At 42.1% G+C, this 19,491-nt stretch overlaps 2 protein-coding genes across 14 annotated transcripts in view; one reads left to right on the top strand and one right to left on the bottom strand.

Annotated features, from left to right (window-relative positions):
* The window catches only part of PRICKLE1 (prickle planar cell polarity protein 1), a 67,119-nt gene extending 63,797 nt beyond the window's left edge, over window positions 1–3,322 (top strand). For all 3 annotated transcript variants that reach the window (XM_074564525.1, XM_074564702.1, XM_074564611.1), the window contains exon 8: window positions 1,010–3,322. In XM_074564525.1, coding sequence (XP_074420626.1) covers window positions 1,010–1,866 — 857 coding nt within the window. In that variant the 3' untranslated portion in view covers window positions 1,867–3,322. The remainder of the gene's footprint in view (window positions 1–1,009) is intronic.
* A 4,397-nt stretch (window positions 3,323–7,719) lies between these two features.
* Window positions 7,720–19,491, bottom strand: part of PPHLN1 (periphilin 1) — a 73,045-nt gene continuing 61,273 nt past the window's right edge. For 6 of the 11 annotated variants that reach the window (XM_074564929.1, XM_074564833.1, XM_074565181.1 and 3 more), the window contains exon 10: window positions 9,746–10,020. In XM_074564929.1, coding sequence (XP_074421030.1) covers window positions 9,811–10,020 — 210 coding nt within the window. In that variant the 3' untranslated portion in view covers window positions 9,746–9,810. Of the gene's footprint in view, window positions 8,823–9,395; window positions 9,704–9,745; window positions 10,021–19,491 lie in introns of those variants that run through there. The other 5 variants (XM_074565438.1, XM_074565700.1, XM_074565527.1 and 2 more) reach the window with 2 other exon arrangements.

Genomic DNA, 19,491 nt, shown 5'->3' with positions numbered 1-19,491 from the left:
TTCCTGATTTGCTTGTAAAAATATGTAGAAAATCTGAAAGGATGGTAACCTTCGTAGCCTTAGGAAATGAGGTTTATGAGATTATCTTTCTCCATTGACTAAAGAGAAACTGATATTCCACTTTTGGGAACCTCCTCGTCAAACGTGATTGAAATTAGCCAAAGGGATAAAAGTCAGATACGCAAGTGTCCTTGTGTGTGTGCGTGTGTGTTAACCTTCCCTTGCCATTTCCCTACAAAAACCCCAAACCTGACAGTTAGGTATGAGACACCCATTTTAAAAATTGTCCTCTCCTCTTCTTCATTTCTTTCCTTCTGTAACCTGAATTCTTGTAGCTACTTGTGTAGCGCAGGCCCGACCACGTGCTGCGTTGCCCAAGCGGTAACGAAGGAACTGATGAGGGGAGCTTGGTTCAGGGGGGCACGGGAGGAGGAGGAACCAGAGGTGTTGCACCCAGGAAGGTCACGGGGCAGATGGCACTGTTGTTGTGGGAATGAAGGGTCATTGGACACAAACCTGGAGTATACCAGGCCAGGTTACTGATGATGATTTTTGGAGGGTAAGGATCTGTCTTTGCGAGGCAGTAAGCCTGGCTTTCCTGTAGCAACAGCTGGAATACTGAATTTAGCGATACCAGAAACATGAAATATTTTTGCCTTAAAAATGGCAAGCATGGACTGTAGAATAATTTTAAGTACTTCTTTTTTTCCTAGAGGCTTAGCTCTAAAATTAACTCTTAACTCTTTAAGCTCTTAACTCATTAAACTTCTTCCGCTCTTGATGTCCTAATATTAGCTAATTCTTTGGTAATCAGAGCTAATACTTAAATATTTCAAGTCAAAACAAAACTTACTCTTCTATGAAGCTACTTATTTTGGTAATAGTTAAAAAAAAAAGGCACTAATAAGGTCTGCTTTACTGGAAAGAAATGCTTAATATTTTGTTACAATACTTATCTCTTTGATAGTCCTCTCATTTTGTTTTCCTCCTTTCTCCATTCCCACCACAGGAGCTTCGATGGACGGAGAAGGCAAACCACGGCCATCTCTCTACTCTTTGCAAACTTTCCAAGAACTGGAGGTAGAGGACTGTGAGAAAATGAGCAACATGGGAACTCTGAATTCTTCAATGCTCCACCGGAGCACAGAGTCCTTGAAGAGTCTGAGCTCAGAGTTGTGTCAGGAAAAGGTCTTGCCAGAGGAAAAGCCAGTGCATATGCCTGTACTGAGAAGATCTAAATCCCAGTCTAGGCCACAGCAAGTGAAGTTTTCAGATGATGTTATTGATAATGGAAGTTACGAGAATGTTGAAATACGTCAGCCTCCAATGAGTGAAAGGACTCGTAGGCGTGTCTACCATTTTGAAGAGCGTGGCAATCGGCCTTCTCATCATCGTAGAAGAAGTAGGAAGTCTCGTTCAGATAATGCACTTAACTTGGCCGCAGAAAGAAGATGCTCTCCAAGAGAGAGATTTCGGTATTACTCCCCGCAGGATCATGAAAAATTTATTCAAAATAGAAGCTCCCGTGAGATTCGGGCATACATTCAAAATGCGGAGCTGTATGGACAATATGCCCATACTAGGTCTGATTATGCACTGCGGAATCAGGTGGTTGATAAATTTTTTGGATTGTATGGTGAGGAAGATGACTCCTGGTGTTCAACTTCATCCTCATCATCCGATTCTGAAGAGGAAGGATATTTTCTAGGACAACCAATTCCACAGCCACGGTCACTGAGATACCCATACTATACAGATGACCTTTCTAGTCCAACTACTGCGTTATCTAGTTCTCAGTTTGGACAAAGGACAACCAAATCAAAGAAGAAGAGGGGACACAAAGGAAAAAACTGCATCATTTCTTAATTTGCTTTAACAGTTGGGAAGACCTGTCAACTCTGTAGCTACAGTTCGAACCACATCTTTTTATATTAATAATTGTACTTGGGCAAGTTGCTGAGGTTCCTAATGCTTTGCCAGTGTAAATGATAACCCTGCCAGAGTTTATGTTGTACAAGTAACATTCGGAAGTGTCACCATGCCAAATGACGACCCGCTCAGATATTGCCAGGTTTACAAAACGATGATCTGCTCAGATACTGCCAGGTTTACAAACGATGTTTCAGCTCTCAAAATACGGTTACTGCAGTTCTTGATACAGACTTTTTGTAGACATTTTATTTTATGCTCGCTATTCACCTACGTTGAATTATCCGAGAGGGGGAATTCAACAAAGATCAATAAATAAAATTGATGGTCCTGTGCTGTAGCTCTACCCACACAAGATGATCTTCAACTTTTTCCTCTTACTGCCAGGAAAAAGAAGGCTCTGTACTGTGCCCTTTCTTCATTGATAAAGTTCACTCTTCCTCCTTCAAGGTCCCTTACAAAAAAATGGTTGGTTTTGGTTTGTTTTTAATTGTGCTCCTTTTCCAAAGAGTCCACTATTAAGGAGGCAAAAATCAGAACATGGGAGCTGAAATGCTTGAGGCCTTGCCGTAGCCTAAAGCAGCAGTAAATAGTTTATATGTGTGAATTTCATGGCTTTTCCTCCACAATTTTTTAAGAATTCCATGCCTCTGTCAGGGTTTGGGGCTTTTTTTGTGCCTGTTTAAAGGAAGATATTAGTTCAGCTGCTGGAATGGGTTGCCAATGAGTGATGATGCTCGTTATGCCGTGGCTCCCACCCCCCAGCAGTGAGAGAAGAGGTAGAACTAACTGCGGAGAGTCCTTTGCTCGGGCACGTAACCCCGTTGAAGTCAACGAATCTACTTGCGTAACGAATACTTTCATAAGGGCTTAAAGGATTAGGCTCCGGAATCGTGTCTTTTCAAACGCATTATCCAGGTTTTAAAATGTATTCGCTGCAATTCTAAATCAAAAAATAAAAAAAAATAATTGATATTTATAATGTAGTATTTCATAGGCTTAAATGTATTCATAATTTAACAGTGCAAATACTAATGTACATATTGTACAGTTAAAATTTTAAAAGCTGAATATTTTTATATCCCTGAATTTGAAGAAGTTTGTTACAATATCAAACTAGATTTGTTAGGGGTTTAACAGCAGCATTATGGATGAAATATTGCTTGTATTTTAGTCAGGGGTTTTAAGTTGAAAAATACTGAAAAATGTTTAGTGCAAAACAGCTTAATTTTGTCTACTAGGTATTAAAAGCTCTGTATGCATGGTGGGGCTCTGTAAATACTCTCTAAACTATGGCCCTCTTAATCTTGCAAGTGTTATTTATGGGTCAAGCAAAATGTAAACTATATAAATGTAAAAACCACACAAGCCTGGAATATATCAGTACAACAAATATGCAACTCCTGTGGATGTGGACTGATTTATTTTATTTTTTTTTATTATTATTGTTCCCCGCCTTTCCCAAAAATAGTTTCTGCAGTTCGCCTCCATAAAGGAAGAGAGATGCTGGATGGCTCTAGAAGGCAAGCTGGCGAGAAACCATGAAGCAGTAGGTAATCTCAAAAGGTGCCCTGAACTCGCATGTGGAGCAGCAGCTATTTTAAGTTATAATAAACTTCTTCCACTGTTTTAAATAAAGGGCAGGAATTTGTTAGTTGAATTAACAGTGACAGCCACCTATTAAAGACAGTACACGCGAAAGCCTTTGGGTTTCTGACCAGCTGAGGAAAGGTAATTAATGAAATAACAGATGCTCGTTACCAAAAAAGCCTGGCAGACTGAACTAAGCTCGCCTTTCTCGAGGGTACAGAAGTTTGGAAATAAAAGCAGCTAGAAGTAAGGGAGGGAACGGACACATGAGTATTGGCTTACACCAAAGAAAATGAAGCTATTGCTAAGGCTAAATCAAACTCGCAGTTACTTGCTTGTATTTTCCAGGGTAAAATAAGCAAAATCTCTTTTACTCCCAGAGGTGGTATTCACCGTATAAGTCACTTTTCTAGTACAAACAAGTCTTGTGTACATGAAAGCTGATCAAAGTCGTATCGTGCTACATTGCATGGGCCAATGGGCGGCTCGTGGGCTGCTTCCAGCTGGCGCCTTGCCCCCGTGGCTTAAGCAGCGTTTGCTTCCCTGGCAGCCAAGTGCCTGCTCTGCCTAAGAATATTACAAAAACCAGACTGCCAGGACGCGAGAAGAGATGCTGACTTTTTACTGCGTTCCCCGGGATGCTCAAACAGTGATTGGGACCTTCTGTTCTTACCCCCATTCCCAAATACGGGCAACCAGGATACTCAGCGACAAAATGCTGTGCTGCTACTGACGTGTCCCTTTTGGAGCAAGTGACTCTTTCACGGAGAAGTGTGTCCATCAGTAGTTCTTCTGATCTTACACCAGAGTAGTAGTTCTGATCTTACGCCATCTCCTGAGATACAGCATATGTACTCTCACAAGGTGCAATGTCTTAAGGAGTATTAGGTGATAAAAGTTCTTCATAGATTGTTAGTTGCTCCATAATAATTCCTTCTTTAAAAAAAACACAAAAACAAACAACAAAAAACCAGCCCAGCTATTCACCACGGTTCTCTAAAGTGTGTCACAAAAGATGTATCTCTTCCCTGTGCCCTTATACAAAACCCAGGGATGACTTAGGGCTGAAGGTGCCGTGGCTGGGGCACTGTGGCCTCTCTGCCCCTGCAAGGGCTCTGGGTACTTCAAAAGGAGTGATGTAAATACTGACACTTCCCCCTCTCCCACCACCACTGTTCATACTGCTATTTTTCAGCAGGAAGCTCTGGCAGTGGGGAGAGGCCTTTCCTTGTCCTTGGGTTTACTTAGGAAAAAAGAGCGGTGCGTTTGTCTGTAATAATGACCCTTGGAGGCAGTGCTGCTCTCCCGCTGACCAGCAGCCCTTCTCCCAGCCCGCAGCGGGAGCTCTGACCTGTTTTCCCTCCAGAGCACCTTTGTCCAGGGAAAGTGCGATGCCCTGGGAGCGGTGGGAGCCGTGCTCTGGTGCCGGTGCCTTCCAGTAGCGGTGGAGCAGCTTGTTCAGGGCTGGTTTAGCCACCGCTGCTCTGAGGCACATACATCCCCCTGACCCGCGCCGGGCTGCGGGACCACCCGTAATTAAAAGCATTAGAAAACATTGAGAAAGCTTGGTTTTGCTGAGGAATGGACTGCTAGGAGACATTCACGTCCAGGGAACAGTAACAGGTACTTGTAACCATGCTTAATGAAAGAGTAGCTAACTTGTATTTTTTATCCAGTTTAAAAATTACAGGCTAAGTTTAAAGATGGCTCTGTGACTTTGGTTAGTTTTTTCAGCGTGACATAAACGATCTCTACTTCATTATTTTTGACCACTTATTATGAGGAATGTTTCTAATTGATCCTTCCACCTTAAATATAAAGAGAACGGTATGGGATATAGCATGTGCTGCCAGCACCAGACTCGGATCCAGTCGCCAAAGCTGTAAATCCCGGTTTGTGTTATTAGCAGTAGCACCTGCATTCCAAGTGGAGCTTATACCCAGGCAGGCATCACACAGCTGCTCACTCTCTACTCCGCAGTGGCATGGGCGGGGGCGAATCAGAAGGGTAAAAGAAAGCAAAGTCAGGGGTTGAGATAAAGACAGTTTAATAAGTTAAAAAACCAAACAAAAAAAACAAACCAAACAACAAAAAAACCCCAACCCCCCCCAAAAAGCAGCCAACCAATACCCAGCATACCCAGCCAGTCCCTAAACAACAGCAGCCCCAGCAAACTTCCCCCCCACTCCAATTTTGTCACGGAGCATGGCATGGCATGACATGGTCTGGGACGTCCCTGTGGTCAGCTGGGGACAGCTGTCCCCGCTGTGTCCTCTCCAAACCTCTTGGCCACTCGCTGGAGGGGTGGGGTGGGTGAGAAGCGCTGCTCAGCGGTAAGGAGAACATCCCTGTCCTATCAATCAACACTCTTTCCATGACAAGCCCAGAGCACAGCACCACCCTACCAGCCACTATGAAGAAAATTTAACTCTGTCCCAGTCAAACCTAGTACAACCTTCATGAGAAATACTGGGGCTATCCATGAGCCGCAGCCTCATCAAAAGAGAAAACCTTACGCAGTCAACCAGGTCGCAAGGCAGATAGATAGCACTCAATCTCCACGCTCCTTCCCTTCCTTTTCCCCTTCCCTTTTTATTCTTTTAAGGTTATCATTAATGAGCACTAGGAGTAAGTTTTGTTTTCAGGAGCTCTCAAGATGACAAAGAAAATCAATTCCTCCAGCACAACACCTGGTTCCTTCCACCAATGCTCTTCCCACCCCTTTCCATGAGCCCCATCGAGGTTGTCCACGAGACCAAGGACAACTTCTTACACTGATACGAAATAAATCCAAAGTATACGTTTGTTTCTACAAGAAGCGAGGCTAAAAGCCATGTTTCTTCCTTAAGTTAAAGGATTGGCATAATATTTTACTTACATCAACAGAAAGCACACATCACAAAAGGTTAAATGTGAACATTCAATGTAATGAAAGTTTAAAATGGAAAACCAGTTACCTATCACTCATGAATGTGAACTAAAACTTTCACAGAAGTAGCACTTATAAAAAATTCAAAAAGCTCCTTAGTTCATGAGTAAAATTTAATCCATATAAAAGAAAAGTGAGATTAAGCTAAGGACAACCTAACAAGCTTTTGAAAGATCTTCCTGACCTATTAGCTAATCTAAAAAAACCCCAAGAATACCGGCTGAGAGGTCGGGCTTAAAGAATTAGAGTAAACAGGGCTACATCAGGCTGGCGGCAGGTCACCAGTGGGGTTCACCAGGGCTCAATTTTAGGGCCAGTGCTCTGTCATGTTTTTATAAATTACATAGACACAGGAGTTGAATGTACATTTGCCGACAATGCTAAACTAGGAGGAGCTATGGACTCCCTCGAGGGCAGAGAGGCCTTTGCCGAGAGAGCTGGATAGACTGGAGAGCTGGGCAATCGCCAACCGTACAAAATTTCACAAGAGCAAGTGCCGGCTTCTCCACCTGGGACGGGGTAATCCTGGTTATACCTACAAACTGGGGGATGACAGGCTGGAGAGCAGCCCCCCTGGAAAGAGATCTGGAGGGTTTGGGTTGATGGCAAGTTGAACATGAGGCAACAGCGTGCCCTGGCAGCCAAAAGGGCCAACCATGTCCAGGGGTGCATCAAGCCCAGCTTCGTCAGCTGGTCAAGGGAGGCGATTGTCCCACTCGACACTGCACTGGTGCAGCCCCACGTCAAATACTGTGTGCTGTTTGGGGCACCTCAATACAAGACAGACATCAAACTGTTAGAGTGTGTCCGGAGGAGGATGACCAAGATAGTGAAAGGTCTCGAGGGCAAGACTTACGAGGAACAGCTGAGGTCACTTGGCTTCTTCAGCTTGGAGAAGCTGAAGCCCTCACAGGGGCAGTGAAAGGGGAAGCGCTGATCTCTGTCTGGTGAGCAGCAACAGGACATGAGGAAAGAGAATGAAGCTGCGCCAGGGTAAGTTCAGATTGGACATTAGGAAAAGGTTCTTCACTGAGAGGGTGGTTGGTCACTGCAACAGACTCCCAGGGAAGTGGTCACAGCACCAAACCTGGCAGACTTCAAGGAGCCTCTGGACAACGCTCTTAGGCATATGGTTTAGCATTAGATAGTCCTGTGAGGAGCAGGGAGTCGGACTCGACGATCCTTATGGGTCCCTTCCAACTTGAGATATTCTATGATTGCCAGCTTAGGTCTTACTTTACAGAAAAACACTTGAAAAATCAGATACTTTTATCATAGTAAATTTAATAAGGCTTCTAACAAAGGAGACTCCTAACAAACTGTACAGTAATAATGGACATTTTTAATCAAAAATATATTAAACATGATTTCAGTATTATTTTCATTAGCGTTTCTAACCCAAAGCAGAAACTCTGATGTAACACCCTGAAGGCTCTCGGTCCTGTAGGCAAGCAGCGAAGGGCTGTAGCTACACTTCTGCCCCAGGGAAGCCTTTGCCTGTGGTTTCATGAGTGATCTGGGTAAACCAGGCTGTTGCCAGAAGGGGCGGGTCAGGGCTGGCTGCGGTGCCCCGACAGGCTGCCGCTCTTCCCCTCTCTCCCTCTCCAGCTGAGCAACCCCTAGGATCCCTGAGAGGATTCCCACTCGCTGTGCAGCCCACACAATCCAGGTGCCAACAAAGGTAAGTGGCAGGTCACCTCCTTTGAGTAACGTGAACTCTTAGAAAACAACAAAAGCCAACTGCAAAACCACACCCTACCGACGTTAAAACTGATCAGGCACCCCAGGAATCTGACGCAATACGTATTTAATTTACCATATCAAGATTTGCATGTTTAAGATGCTGTGATACATCCAGTGCCTTGTACATGCAGAATTCATTGCTATTTCATTTACTTTTCTGCAAAGCATTCTGATGAAATTTGAGAAGAATAATCGTCTGGGTAAGGGGGCTGAATTCACTGACCTTTCCATTTAAAAATACTGTGGGCTTTGGAAACGGCGAGCTTTAGTTATCAGTCCTTTTACAGAGTTTCACATCTTTCTAAATGCAATCATATACAAAACAATCATGCTTATACTTACCTCTTTGTGATTATGACTCAAATTATCCCTTTCCTAAAACATTCATAAAAAACAGTACTGTATTAAATATAAAGCTGTACACAATCCATTAGTCAGGATACCGCCAATGAGTCCTATTTTTCATCTCTGAAAAGCAATCATGAAGCACTGGCGGCCTCTTGACTCTCCTCAACTACGAGTTCCCCAACTACAAGTCACTCTATTCCGGTCGAAAGCGGCATTACACAGCATCACCTGGGTTGGAAATGATGATGAATCTGGGGCCTTCGGGTTCAACTTCACGTTACACCTAATCCAAAGCAATCTGGATTTAATGAAGAGACAGCCCTGCTTGCTCTCCTTGCCCCACCTTGCCACCCCAAGTCACCGCGCCTTCTTGGTGTCGGATGTAAAGATCACATGCAGACTCCTAATTGTTAAAAGCGATGGACGAAAAGTGGTGAGAAGGCATAAGGGGAGAGAGGCAGAGAGTAAGAGAAGGGACCTTTCCCTGCTCGGGGGCTGCCTGCAGTTAAGACTCCATAAGGTGTAGTCAAAAATGGAACAAAGGAACCACTTAGTTGCAAACATTAGCAAAAAACTAAATTAATCCTACCTAATACTGCTTACTAGTAATGACTCATGATACGGGAAAACACCAAAATTCAAAAGGCATTTGGAGAACCCGCCTTCAGAGCAAAAATACAGTTGCTCTGGCAGTCAGAGACTAGAGATAACTCCTCCTGTGATTTTACAGAATGAATCTGAAGTTTAAAATTAAACTATAATAAATAATTTAAATCATAGTTGCGAACAATTTTGCAAGTCTTCCCTTCCTACAGTAAATATGAAGACAAGACATATTCCTGCATAAATTGAGGAATGAAGAGCCACTTTTGTTATTTTAATAAAAAATACAGTGTATGAAGTTACACTTATAAACATGAAAACTTAAGTGTACGTACATCAGACTGAACGTTCCTTTTTTTCCTCGGTAACCGCGGAAAGGTTTCAAAAATAGTTTGTCACTTTACAGCATTTTTCAAAAGAAACATCCTTTCAAAGGAACAGACGTCAACAAGTACAGGCAGGCAGAATACAATTGCGGAGACCACAGCAAACAAGGTACGGCCACCTGAGCTGCCACAAAGGACCACAGGCCTTGGGCTCAAACCTCCAGCAGGATCTCCTCTTTCCCCGCCAAAAAAAAAAAAAAAAAAAAAAAAAAAAAAAAAAAAAAGCAGCTTTATGTATTATGGCATACACAACGCAGAGGATCTAAAAGCGTGTTTTTGTCCTTAGTATGAGCCCTCTTTGAAGGATTCTGATAGATCTTGATTGGCAGCATCGTACTGAGCAATGAAATGTTTGAGTTCTTCAATGCATCGCTCACCTATTTCATGCAAATTCTGCCTCAGGGCAAACTGAATGGACTTCTCTAACGACGGATCTTTATCAATTAGCATCTTCACTACCATGCCAAAGGTTTCACAGTCTTGTCTGTAGACCTAGAAACAACACATTTTGGAAAACGGTTAAACGCACAGCTCTTTACATTAGCACGACCGCAGCCCTCGTGGAGTTAGGTGCTGCCGCAGATCCAAACCAAACACAGAAGATTGGATTTAGCGCCAGTTTCAACTGTAAGAGGTGTTTGCTCTTCCTCTCTCCTGACCTGTGCTAATACAAGTGTAACCAGTTCAGAACTATCTGGTCACAAGAAGTAATTCTTAGTGGAAGAAATGCCTTAAAAAGAGTTATTAAGTTCCAGCAATATCTAATAAACAATGGCAGAGTCAAGTGCAAATGCTAAACCAGATTTTCATTGCAAATAAATGCAAAATTAATTTAACTGCGGCACGTCTAGCAATCTCAGTCTTTATACAAAGCAACACTAACTTAGTTGGTAATCTTCCCATATACTTTAAATGCAAGTTGTGTTTAAGAAATTTCACCAAATCGTGTTTGTTTGTTGGATATCTGTTTCTCAGAGAAGCCCTCAATAAATATGACTTTAATTAGTTTGACTGCACTGCTGATTCAGCCGCTAAGGATAAGAGAAATCCTGGCAGCAGTTTACACGAACCCGCCTGATCTTGTTCTGAAGGGAACGAAGACTTTGCAAGTCAGTTATGTACCACAGCTGAGGAGAAATAATTTCTCGTTATCACCGCAACTGTTTTTCAAACAAATATCTGAGTACGCTCGTAGGTGATTTTCAAAGGGAGCCAGTGGCCTTTCAATTTTTTATTTTTTATTTTCCCCACAGATTCCAGCTAAGGTTATTCATCTGAACACCCACCAAAAAAGGAACTCAAAGTCTTCCAACTACCAGATGCAGTTCACTTTCACACCTCTTTGGCCAATTTCCATTTAGAAATTACGCTGGCTTTTTGTATGAAGATAAGTTTTATATCTCTGTACATTTTTGGGGAGAAAAAAAAAACCCAGCCAAAATGTTGATATTCCTCAAAGTACAATTATCTTTTAGTATCGTGTGCTTGTGTTAGAACTTGTTTTTTCACAGAGATGTGTGACCCTTTCCTCCCACGTTTATCTATATTGTGGACACAAGTGATACAACTGTATATAAGCAATTCCTCATTAGTAAAAAAGAAAGAAAAAAACCAAACCAAAAACCACCAAACACCACCCCCACTGAAGGCAGCTCAAGCATATTCACGTCAGAGAAGCAGGAAAAAAAAACTGAAAACATTCTGCACGGAAATTAAACTATTCTCAGAAACACAATGATTTAACATGAAACCTCGAATAAAGACAGTTCTCAAATGTTTGACAATATATTTTATAACAGTTTAAAACGAGACCTGATTTTCAAACACCGGTTGGCAAATAAAAAAAAACCTTTTGGAAGAAACTTGTTTTCAATAGAGATTAAGAAGCCAAAGAGAAGAGTGCAGCCCAAAACAAACCGAAGCAAAACATCTTAAGTGTGGAAACCGTGCGCACGTGGCATTTCTTTCTGAGAGGGGGTTTGTTTCCTGCTTTGTAAGTTTAGTTCTTTGGTAGTAAAAAACCAGCATGAAACCCAGACTCTCAAGAGTTCATGTTCCCCAGCAAGCGAAACACGGTACTTGCTAAGAGAACTTCAAACAGAGCAAAATTGGGTTGTTGTTTTTTTTTTTCCTAACTCTTTCCAAGGAAAAAGCTCAGGAAGAATTGCTGTCTCTGATTAGCCGTGTGACAGACAGATGGTATTTCGCTTTGGATAACTCCTGCCTTTCAAGTACTTGCAGCACACTTGCTAGCACCTTCACGGAATCATTTCTGAAAGGTTTTTTTTTTCTCCCCAGAGCCATTATGTTTTGGGGGAAAATAGTTCAAAACCTTTTTTTTTTTTTTCTTCCCCCTCCTTATTGCACATCTATTTGTCCTATTTTATCACCTTTGAAGTGGTCAGACCAAGGATGTGTGAATGATCTTCCGCAGGTGAAGGAAGGCGGTAGCTGTCAGTTTGCAGAGGACGCTGTGCAACACCGGCGCTAGCAAAACCCTGCCGCTGATGGAGAACACGGACACGTCGCCCTGTCTTCTGCACGGGGAGGCACCCGAAGCTATCACTGAAGGAAATGCTCTACTTTTAATTGGTCTTCAAATTAACAGCAAATAGCGCGCTCTGCTATTTCTCTCACACCCCACAAAGAACTAACCCAGGAGAAATTCTCTGACCCTTTGCATATAAATATTGGCTCAATCTAAGCGCATTTTTCTGCGAAACTTTCACAAAAGAAGACTTGGAGGAGAATCAAGAGCCATCGTTCCTGCGTCTGGAGTCAGAAGTCACTTCGCTGTGACAACAGTCTGGAAACTAAACACTTTCACACAGGAGGTGAACGTTTTCAACCCTTTCTGACAAAAGACTTTTTTTTTTTTTTTTTTTTTTTAAAAAGAATTGACCTAAAATAGGGGAAGAGGGCGAAGGTGGGGCAGGAAGGCAGTTCTAACAACAGAAAACAAAGGAAACGTCTCAGCTCCTCTAACAACAATTGAGCAATTTTCCCTCACCAAGCTTTCTAGCCCAGCTGCTAATTCTGATCCTCCTGGTGCAATCTGCCTCCTCTGCAATTGTGCGGCTAAACCTATTTGTATAGCTGCGACGTAAATTGCATCACCCAGACGATCCCTTTTAAAATTACTTCCCCCCCCAATTAATGTGATTCAGTCATTCAATTCTAAAACCAGATGCATCAGCACAACTGAAAGAACTGTGAGACACAGTCACGAAGCGGAAATAACTTCATAAACCAGTTTATATCTGAAGCCAGCGCACGACTACCAGTCCTCCAAGAGAAGTTACTATGCTTTGCTGAAGGGAGTAGAGACTATCAATTGAATATCAATCACAGAAGAGTATTAGTTACAGCTTAATCAACTATTTGAAAAAATACAATCACCTATTTGAAAAAATTATGAAAGCACTCAAAGCTCTTGAAAAAAAGGATGGTGGCATGGCATATTAAAATCCATCTTCTCCACAGAAGAGGCGGTGGCTATTTCTAGAAAATAAGCAGAGAACGTGATGCTTAAGGAAGCAAGAAAACTGCAGAAAAGACTCCAAACAAGCAAAAAAGCTCTCCGTTGGAGAAGAATATTGGAAGAACTTGTGACCCAACAAGGTTTGAAAATATCCCTAGCTTCAAAATTCCAGCTGATATTGATTTTGAGCTCAGGCCACAGAAAGCTCATCTGTAAACATCTGGAACTAAAAACTGAAAATGATTCCATGTGTGGGGAAAGAAGAAATAATGCTTTTATATTGAAAAACAAGAAAGGGAATGATACCAATGACATGATTATTCTGTCTGATATATACATCAGGTAATCCTGAAAACAGCTAAAGCCATAGGGTGATCATTTACCAAGGCCGTGGCAGACTTTTATTCTCTGACCTAAGCTACAGCACCAGCATAATGGAAAGAACGTGTAACACTTTGGTAAGCAGATGAAGGAGAAGCAGAAGCAGCTGTTCTATTCCCAAATATATAAATACATTTATATTTAGTTTATATATACACACACACACCCCCCATACATATATATATAGTCTTGGTTTTCCTACAAATGGGAAGTATATAAGCTGAATTCAGGTTATCTTTGAAGGGATTTCTAAAATCAGCACATCTGGCACCTGTGAGGTCAGAGGATCACAAATACGCCTACTTTTAAATTATTCTCATGGCATTTTAGCTCTTTTTATTCTTACAGGATAATAGCATAGAAGCTCTAGCTGAGGTCAGCTCTTCACCATGCTAGTCTCTGTGCACGCACTTAGGCTTTGCCTAGATGCAAATCTAAAAGTGTGATGCGCCTGCAACGTGCTAGTGAACACTCCTCATATATTTGAGAAAACTAAACCAAAATTTGCACTTAGAACTGTTTAAATATAGCTAATGGACATTTACTTCCAGATCTAGCTAGAGTAGTAGAGATGTCAGTCCCTCAGTTGATCACCAGTTGGAGGTGATCAAACCCTAGAACTCACCAGGTAGAACGAAACTTCTGAGAACTCCGGAATCTGCATCTGCACAAAGTTTTCAGAGTTAATCTCAAAGTGCCACCAACAGTGACTTAAATTACAATGTACGACACTGACATGGAAGAGATGAAGGATGCCACACACTCTCTTCTCCCAGCTCAGCTTTGGGACATTAACTTCTGATGGAGAAGAAAGAGGGGCAGAAGCAAGCACGGGGGGACCGCTCCTTTCTTAGACTGCTCTATCTCTGCTGCAAGGATAATCTAAAAACGGTCTCGGCTTAAACCAAAGAAAACGTATTGAATGGCTCAGATGATGGGTGGAAAACACCACCACCAAAACTTTGTTATGCATCTGAACTCTGGGTGTGGATGAAATTACACTTAACTAGGGAGTACCTTGATGACATGTCTACTACTCACTGACAAAGTCTACATCATTTCCTCTCTCTGCTTAGCACAGCCCCACGTTCTTGTCCAAAACTGTTCCAGAGCTGCCATGTTGCACAACAGAGCTGTTGGACAACACCAATAGTAATGAGAACAAAGAACAGAACTTAAGATGTCCTCCCCTGCAAGTGACCACAGCCTGTGGAAGAGTCAGAAACTTTATCATCTTGGTCTCAAAGTCTCGTATACCTGCCCAAAAAGCAGTTTTACTTCGTAACAAGAGCAGACACGATATTCAAAGGGGATGAGGCTAGGAAAAACAGAGAAGTTAAAATGGAGATATCTGCAAGCCGTATTTCAACCCATAATGGTTTCCCCATCTTAGCTCTACAGTTTGTGCAAAGAAAGGCTTTTTAACTTCTCAGGGCGATTAGGAACAGCTAAAAGTACAGCTTCTGCTCTTAAGCAGCCTTTGAAGAAGAGGTAAACAAGAGAGAAGTTCCCTGATAACTGGAAAAAGTCTCAGGAAGGCTAGTCCCACCAGGCTACAAGTTAGCCTCTGTATCTTCCATGTCCACAGCTGGTGGAAAGTACAACTGAGTAGGAAATGGGAGATACAAATTTACCCTCTCCATCTCCGAAAAGGCTCAACGGAATCTTCACTTCTCATTTTTGGGAGAATTGCTCTACTGAATGTGTTTTATTTTACATAAAGGTAGACAAAATTAACTATCTTCTCCAGCTATGGTTTTGAATGAATATGACTGTGGCACTTTTTTTTGAATGCTCTTGGCTTTATGTGCACGTAAAAGCCTCTTGAATAGGAATCATCAATTGACTTGGGCATGCAAGGCTCGAGCAGCTTTATGCAAGAGACAGGTAAATTCATTTCAATGCAGAAGGTGGTACTTCTGCTCACAAACACAAGCAGGACCACCAGGCATGAGAAGGACCACATCCATTAAGTGGATGTGATGATTTAGCGAGTGAAAATGATGCCCGTGATTTTATCTGTAATTCCCAATCCCTTGCTCTTTTTCACCACAATCTTTCCTGCATTTTTGAGTATCCTTATCATTCTACACTTTTACAGATTCATCTAACACTCTCTCACCCCCACCATCACTCTCTTCACGGCACCACGACGCAGCTCTGTGTTCCCTGAGCAGCTCTGCACCGTACGTATACAGTCATGTACCAGCAGTGGCTGTGAGTCAGTGCTCACCTGCAGAGATGCCTGTTCTCAGCTCCTCATCCAGAAGGCCAAAGACCCTCAAGGCTCAGTTCACACGGGGGAAGGAGTTTGGGTTGTGGCTCAGAAACCATGTTAAACAGCCTGCAACCCTTAGATACTAACTCACCTTTGAGAAGATCCGACATGCCCAGCAATCACGATCTTGTATCTGTGATTCATGCAAGTATTCATTTAATATACTATCTTTCAGAAGACGGAAACTTTCCAGTTACTAAGGGCACATTTCCCACAAGAATCAAATCCCCCCATGCAAGGAGGAAAGCAGCAACACGCTCGCTGCTAGCTCCTTGATTTCTGTCAAAGGCAGAGCTCGAACTTGCAGAGCACAAGCACAAGTCGGAAAGCCAGACCATATCCCCTCCGGACACCCCATTAATGAAAGAGCAAACTGCCTGAAATCTCTCTTGCTTCAACGAAGCCCCAGGGCTCCTCTACGCCAGACAGAGGGAACAGCTTTTGTTCCCCCAGCTAAACCACTGCAGCCAGGCTGGTATAGCCCTCTGGTGGTACAAGCCAGCTTCTTATTTCCCCTCCTCAGCAGACCTAAAAGAAACCTGACAAAGCACCGCTCTGTTAACACTGCCACATCTACGCCAGGTTCTCTGGCACAGGTAGGCAGATTGAGGTATAATTTGTCTTACTCCTAACTGAGAGCTATACTAAAAGATTTTGTAATGTAGACCCTGCTCTAGGCTGACGGCATACGCAGTAAGATTTTGCATTATAACTGTGCACGTAAGCTCCAGCAAATCGTGAAACTACTATAAATTGAACGGCTTCAGTATTGCTGGTATCAAAGTATTTTCATTGCCAAAGACATCTTTTAAAAAGAATTACTACCTCTCCCCAAATCACTACTTTTAATTTTATTTACATACTCTCTTGGATTTTTCTCAACCATGCAAATTAGACTTTATTAAGCTACCCAAAATTTACTCTCCTCAAATACAATAAGCTAGTCCTCTACTGAAAGGTTACAGAGAAATTTTCATTACTGCAGCAGCAATGTAATTGTACCGTTACGTTTATGAGTACAATATATAAATTCATAGCTCCACAGTGCGAAGAATGCTCAAAACTGTCATTAAACCACTTGCAGACAATTCCCATGATCAAGACATCTAAAATTGGTTTTCAACCAAGATGAACTCTTTTGCATGGTTACAAAAAGCTGAATTAACGTACAACAAATTTAATACTTGGTTACAATAGTAGTATACAATTTTTAATTATAAAATATCAACAAGTATACTCTATTCCTTTCTTAAAAATGCACTAACAATTTTGCCTTGAATCTATGTAATAAATTCTGTGCCCACTAATCAATGTGTTTATAGACCAATTAGATATTCATTGAGATGCAAATTGGGGGAAACAAGTTATTTAATCTACTATGTAATAATGAACAATTTCATGTTAATTTGCTACTTACTGAAGATGTGCAAAATATTAAAGTTATTTGCACTTAAATGCAATTCTGCCTCCCTTTCCATTGAAAGTTTCAAGCGCCTAGTTTGACAGATTTAATCAGCTTTCAGAATGTAAGCCCACCACTTTTTGGTATCTAAATACCCGACCGAAAGGTCTGCTGGAAGTGCCCTCACGTGGAATACACGCTGATACGGCCATCGTTTTAAAAGAAGGGGGAATTCAGACTTGAATCCCTCAAGGACCGGGGCTGCCAACGTGGGGACGGGCACTGGGAGCCGCAGCGCCTCGGAGGGGAGCCCTGGGAGAAGCGTCTGGGGCCATCTGGCTCTGAACTCCCCAGGATCTGGTTGCTGCTCTCCGCAGGGGGCCACGATGCTTCTCTTCAGTTGGTCTACATCGTCTTGCTTCTCGGAGACAGCATCTCCTGCCTGTGTTTTTATTTGCTCCTTTGATTAAACTAATTTGAAAGAGGGAGATGCAGTCTAGAACAGTGTCACTGCAAGGCTTTCTGCTTCATTTTAGAAGTAGAGCTCTAGTCTGAAGAGAGAGGAGAAGTGCTCTGTAAAATTGGGGGGGTGGGTGTCTATGTCTACAATAACTGAGTTTGCAGTCTGCTGAGTTTAAATGCACATTTTAAGGCTGAAAACCCTGAAAAGCCGGCTTGGGTCCTGAGACCCAACTCTGGTCTTCTCCATGCTGTAATACACTGGGAAGAAAACATGCAGGCCAAATTATTTACTTGCATGAAATCATTATCTCTAGTTTAAGCTCAAGACATCATCTGGATATTCCGCTGCTTCATATCATGTCCCCGGTGACCCCTCTACAATGACAGTGAAGTCCTGGGCTCTGCACAGGCTGGAGCCCATCACGCTCAGGTGTGCAGAGACTGGGAGGAGCGCCCGAGCGAAGCCACACTGCCTCCTCTTCCTCACCTCAGCTCCGTCTTCCTGCGACTTCTCTTGTGTAGGGCTCTGCCCCTCTGCAATACCTCCTCTAATCGTCATCTCTCTAGAGAAGCGCCATCCCTCCTCAACTCTGTTCCTCTTCCCTTCACCATCCAAACAAAAATTTACACGTTTTTGTGCACTTACTTGTGCTTATAAAGCAATCTGAAGACGGAATATACAGCTTCTGTATGTGTCATGGTTTATCCCAAATCCTCATATTAGCTACCATGAAGAAAAGTAACTCTTATCCCAGTCAAAACCAGCACAGTATGACAGTTGAGCAGAGCCAAAACTAATAAAAATAAAAAGCAATTAAAAAGACAATTTTTAATTGTCAACAATGGCGGTAAGCGTTTACAGCTCCAATTACTCAAGGACAAATCTGTGGAGCGAGGCTACAGAGTTCTGAACAATCATAGCAAAAGCCAGCCAAGTTGGTACCATTTAGAAATCTGTTCGTACGGACTACTGAACTGCCTCAGCTCTCTTTTAAGTCAAAGGGAACAGGGAAAGCATCACATACAAAATATCCAGTACAGTGCAAGATAAACCTTAAACTGCCATGCCTTGTACTGCTCAGCAATTAAACTAGTATCTGGAAAGTTCAGCAACAGAGTTTTCATTTATGAAAACATACATTTTTTTTTTCCAAATAGTTCCCCACTGCTTTAAAATTACTATATAACAAGTTTTCAATAAGAAGCAAGAACTTTACTTTAAATATATTGCTAGGCAATCCACATATTTACTTTCATAATTTTTAATACTACAGTGGTGGATTTTAAGTGAATGTTTAAATGAATAAGAATTGATACACAACAAAAATGTGCATGACGATACACTTCATTTAATGTTACATTTTGGCAAGAGCAAGTGCATTATTACTTCTTCAAGAAACGTCTTGCTCTGTCAAGCAGAAGTAGCTCCCATGTGGGAGAGCAAGGACTATTATGTTACATGGTTTTACTGGAGATAATTCTTTAGTAAACCAATCAGACCACATAATAACAGCATTCTAACACCAACTACAGGCCCTTGGAGACCAGTTTGTGTGTGGCCCAGATTTCATAGGCTTCTTTACAACAGATGTGTTGGACGAGGGTAGTGTTACTTCATATATTAACCTGTGTGTTCCTTACGTAAAACAGCAGTATTAGTTTAAGTTCTACCTCTTACATATTCTTCTCGTAGAAAAAGCGTGCCTTCTGCGAGCAGATGATAAATCTGAATCCAAATAATCCATAGCAATTATAATCCATCAGTTTCTAAACCTCACCAGAAGTACTGATAATCTCTTAAAGATCTATCAATGACACCTTTTCAGCTCGCCTATAGGAATACCCAGCTATATGTTTGAGAATGTCCAGCTAAAAGCAACTGTGCAGTTAAGTCTGAAAGAGCAACAACTTACACATCTATTAATTTCCCTTTGTTCCACAATCATCTTCAAGTCTAGA

This window comes from Larus michahellis, chromosome 1 (assembly GCF_964199755.1).
Source record: "Larus michahellis chromosome 1, bLarMic1.1, whole genome shotgun sequence".
Taxonomy (NCBI): Eukaryota; Metazoa; Chordata; class Aves; order Charadriiformes; family Laridae; genus Larus; species Larus michahellis.
The sequence above is the reverse complement of the archived record's forward strand: the minus strand, read 5'-3'. Positions and strand labels throughout refer to the sequence as shown.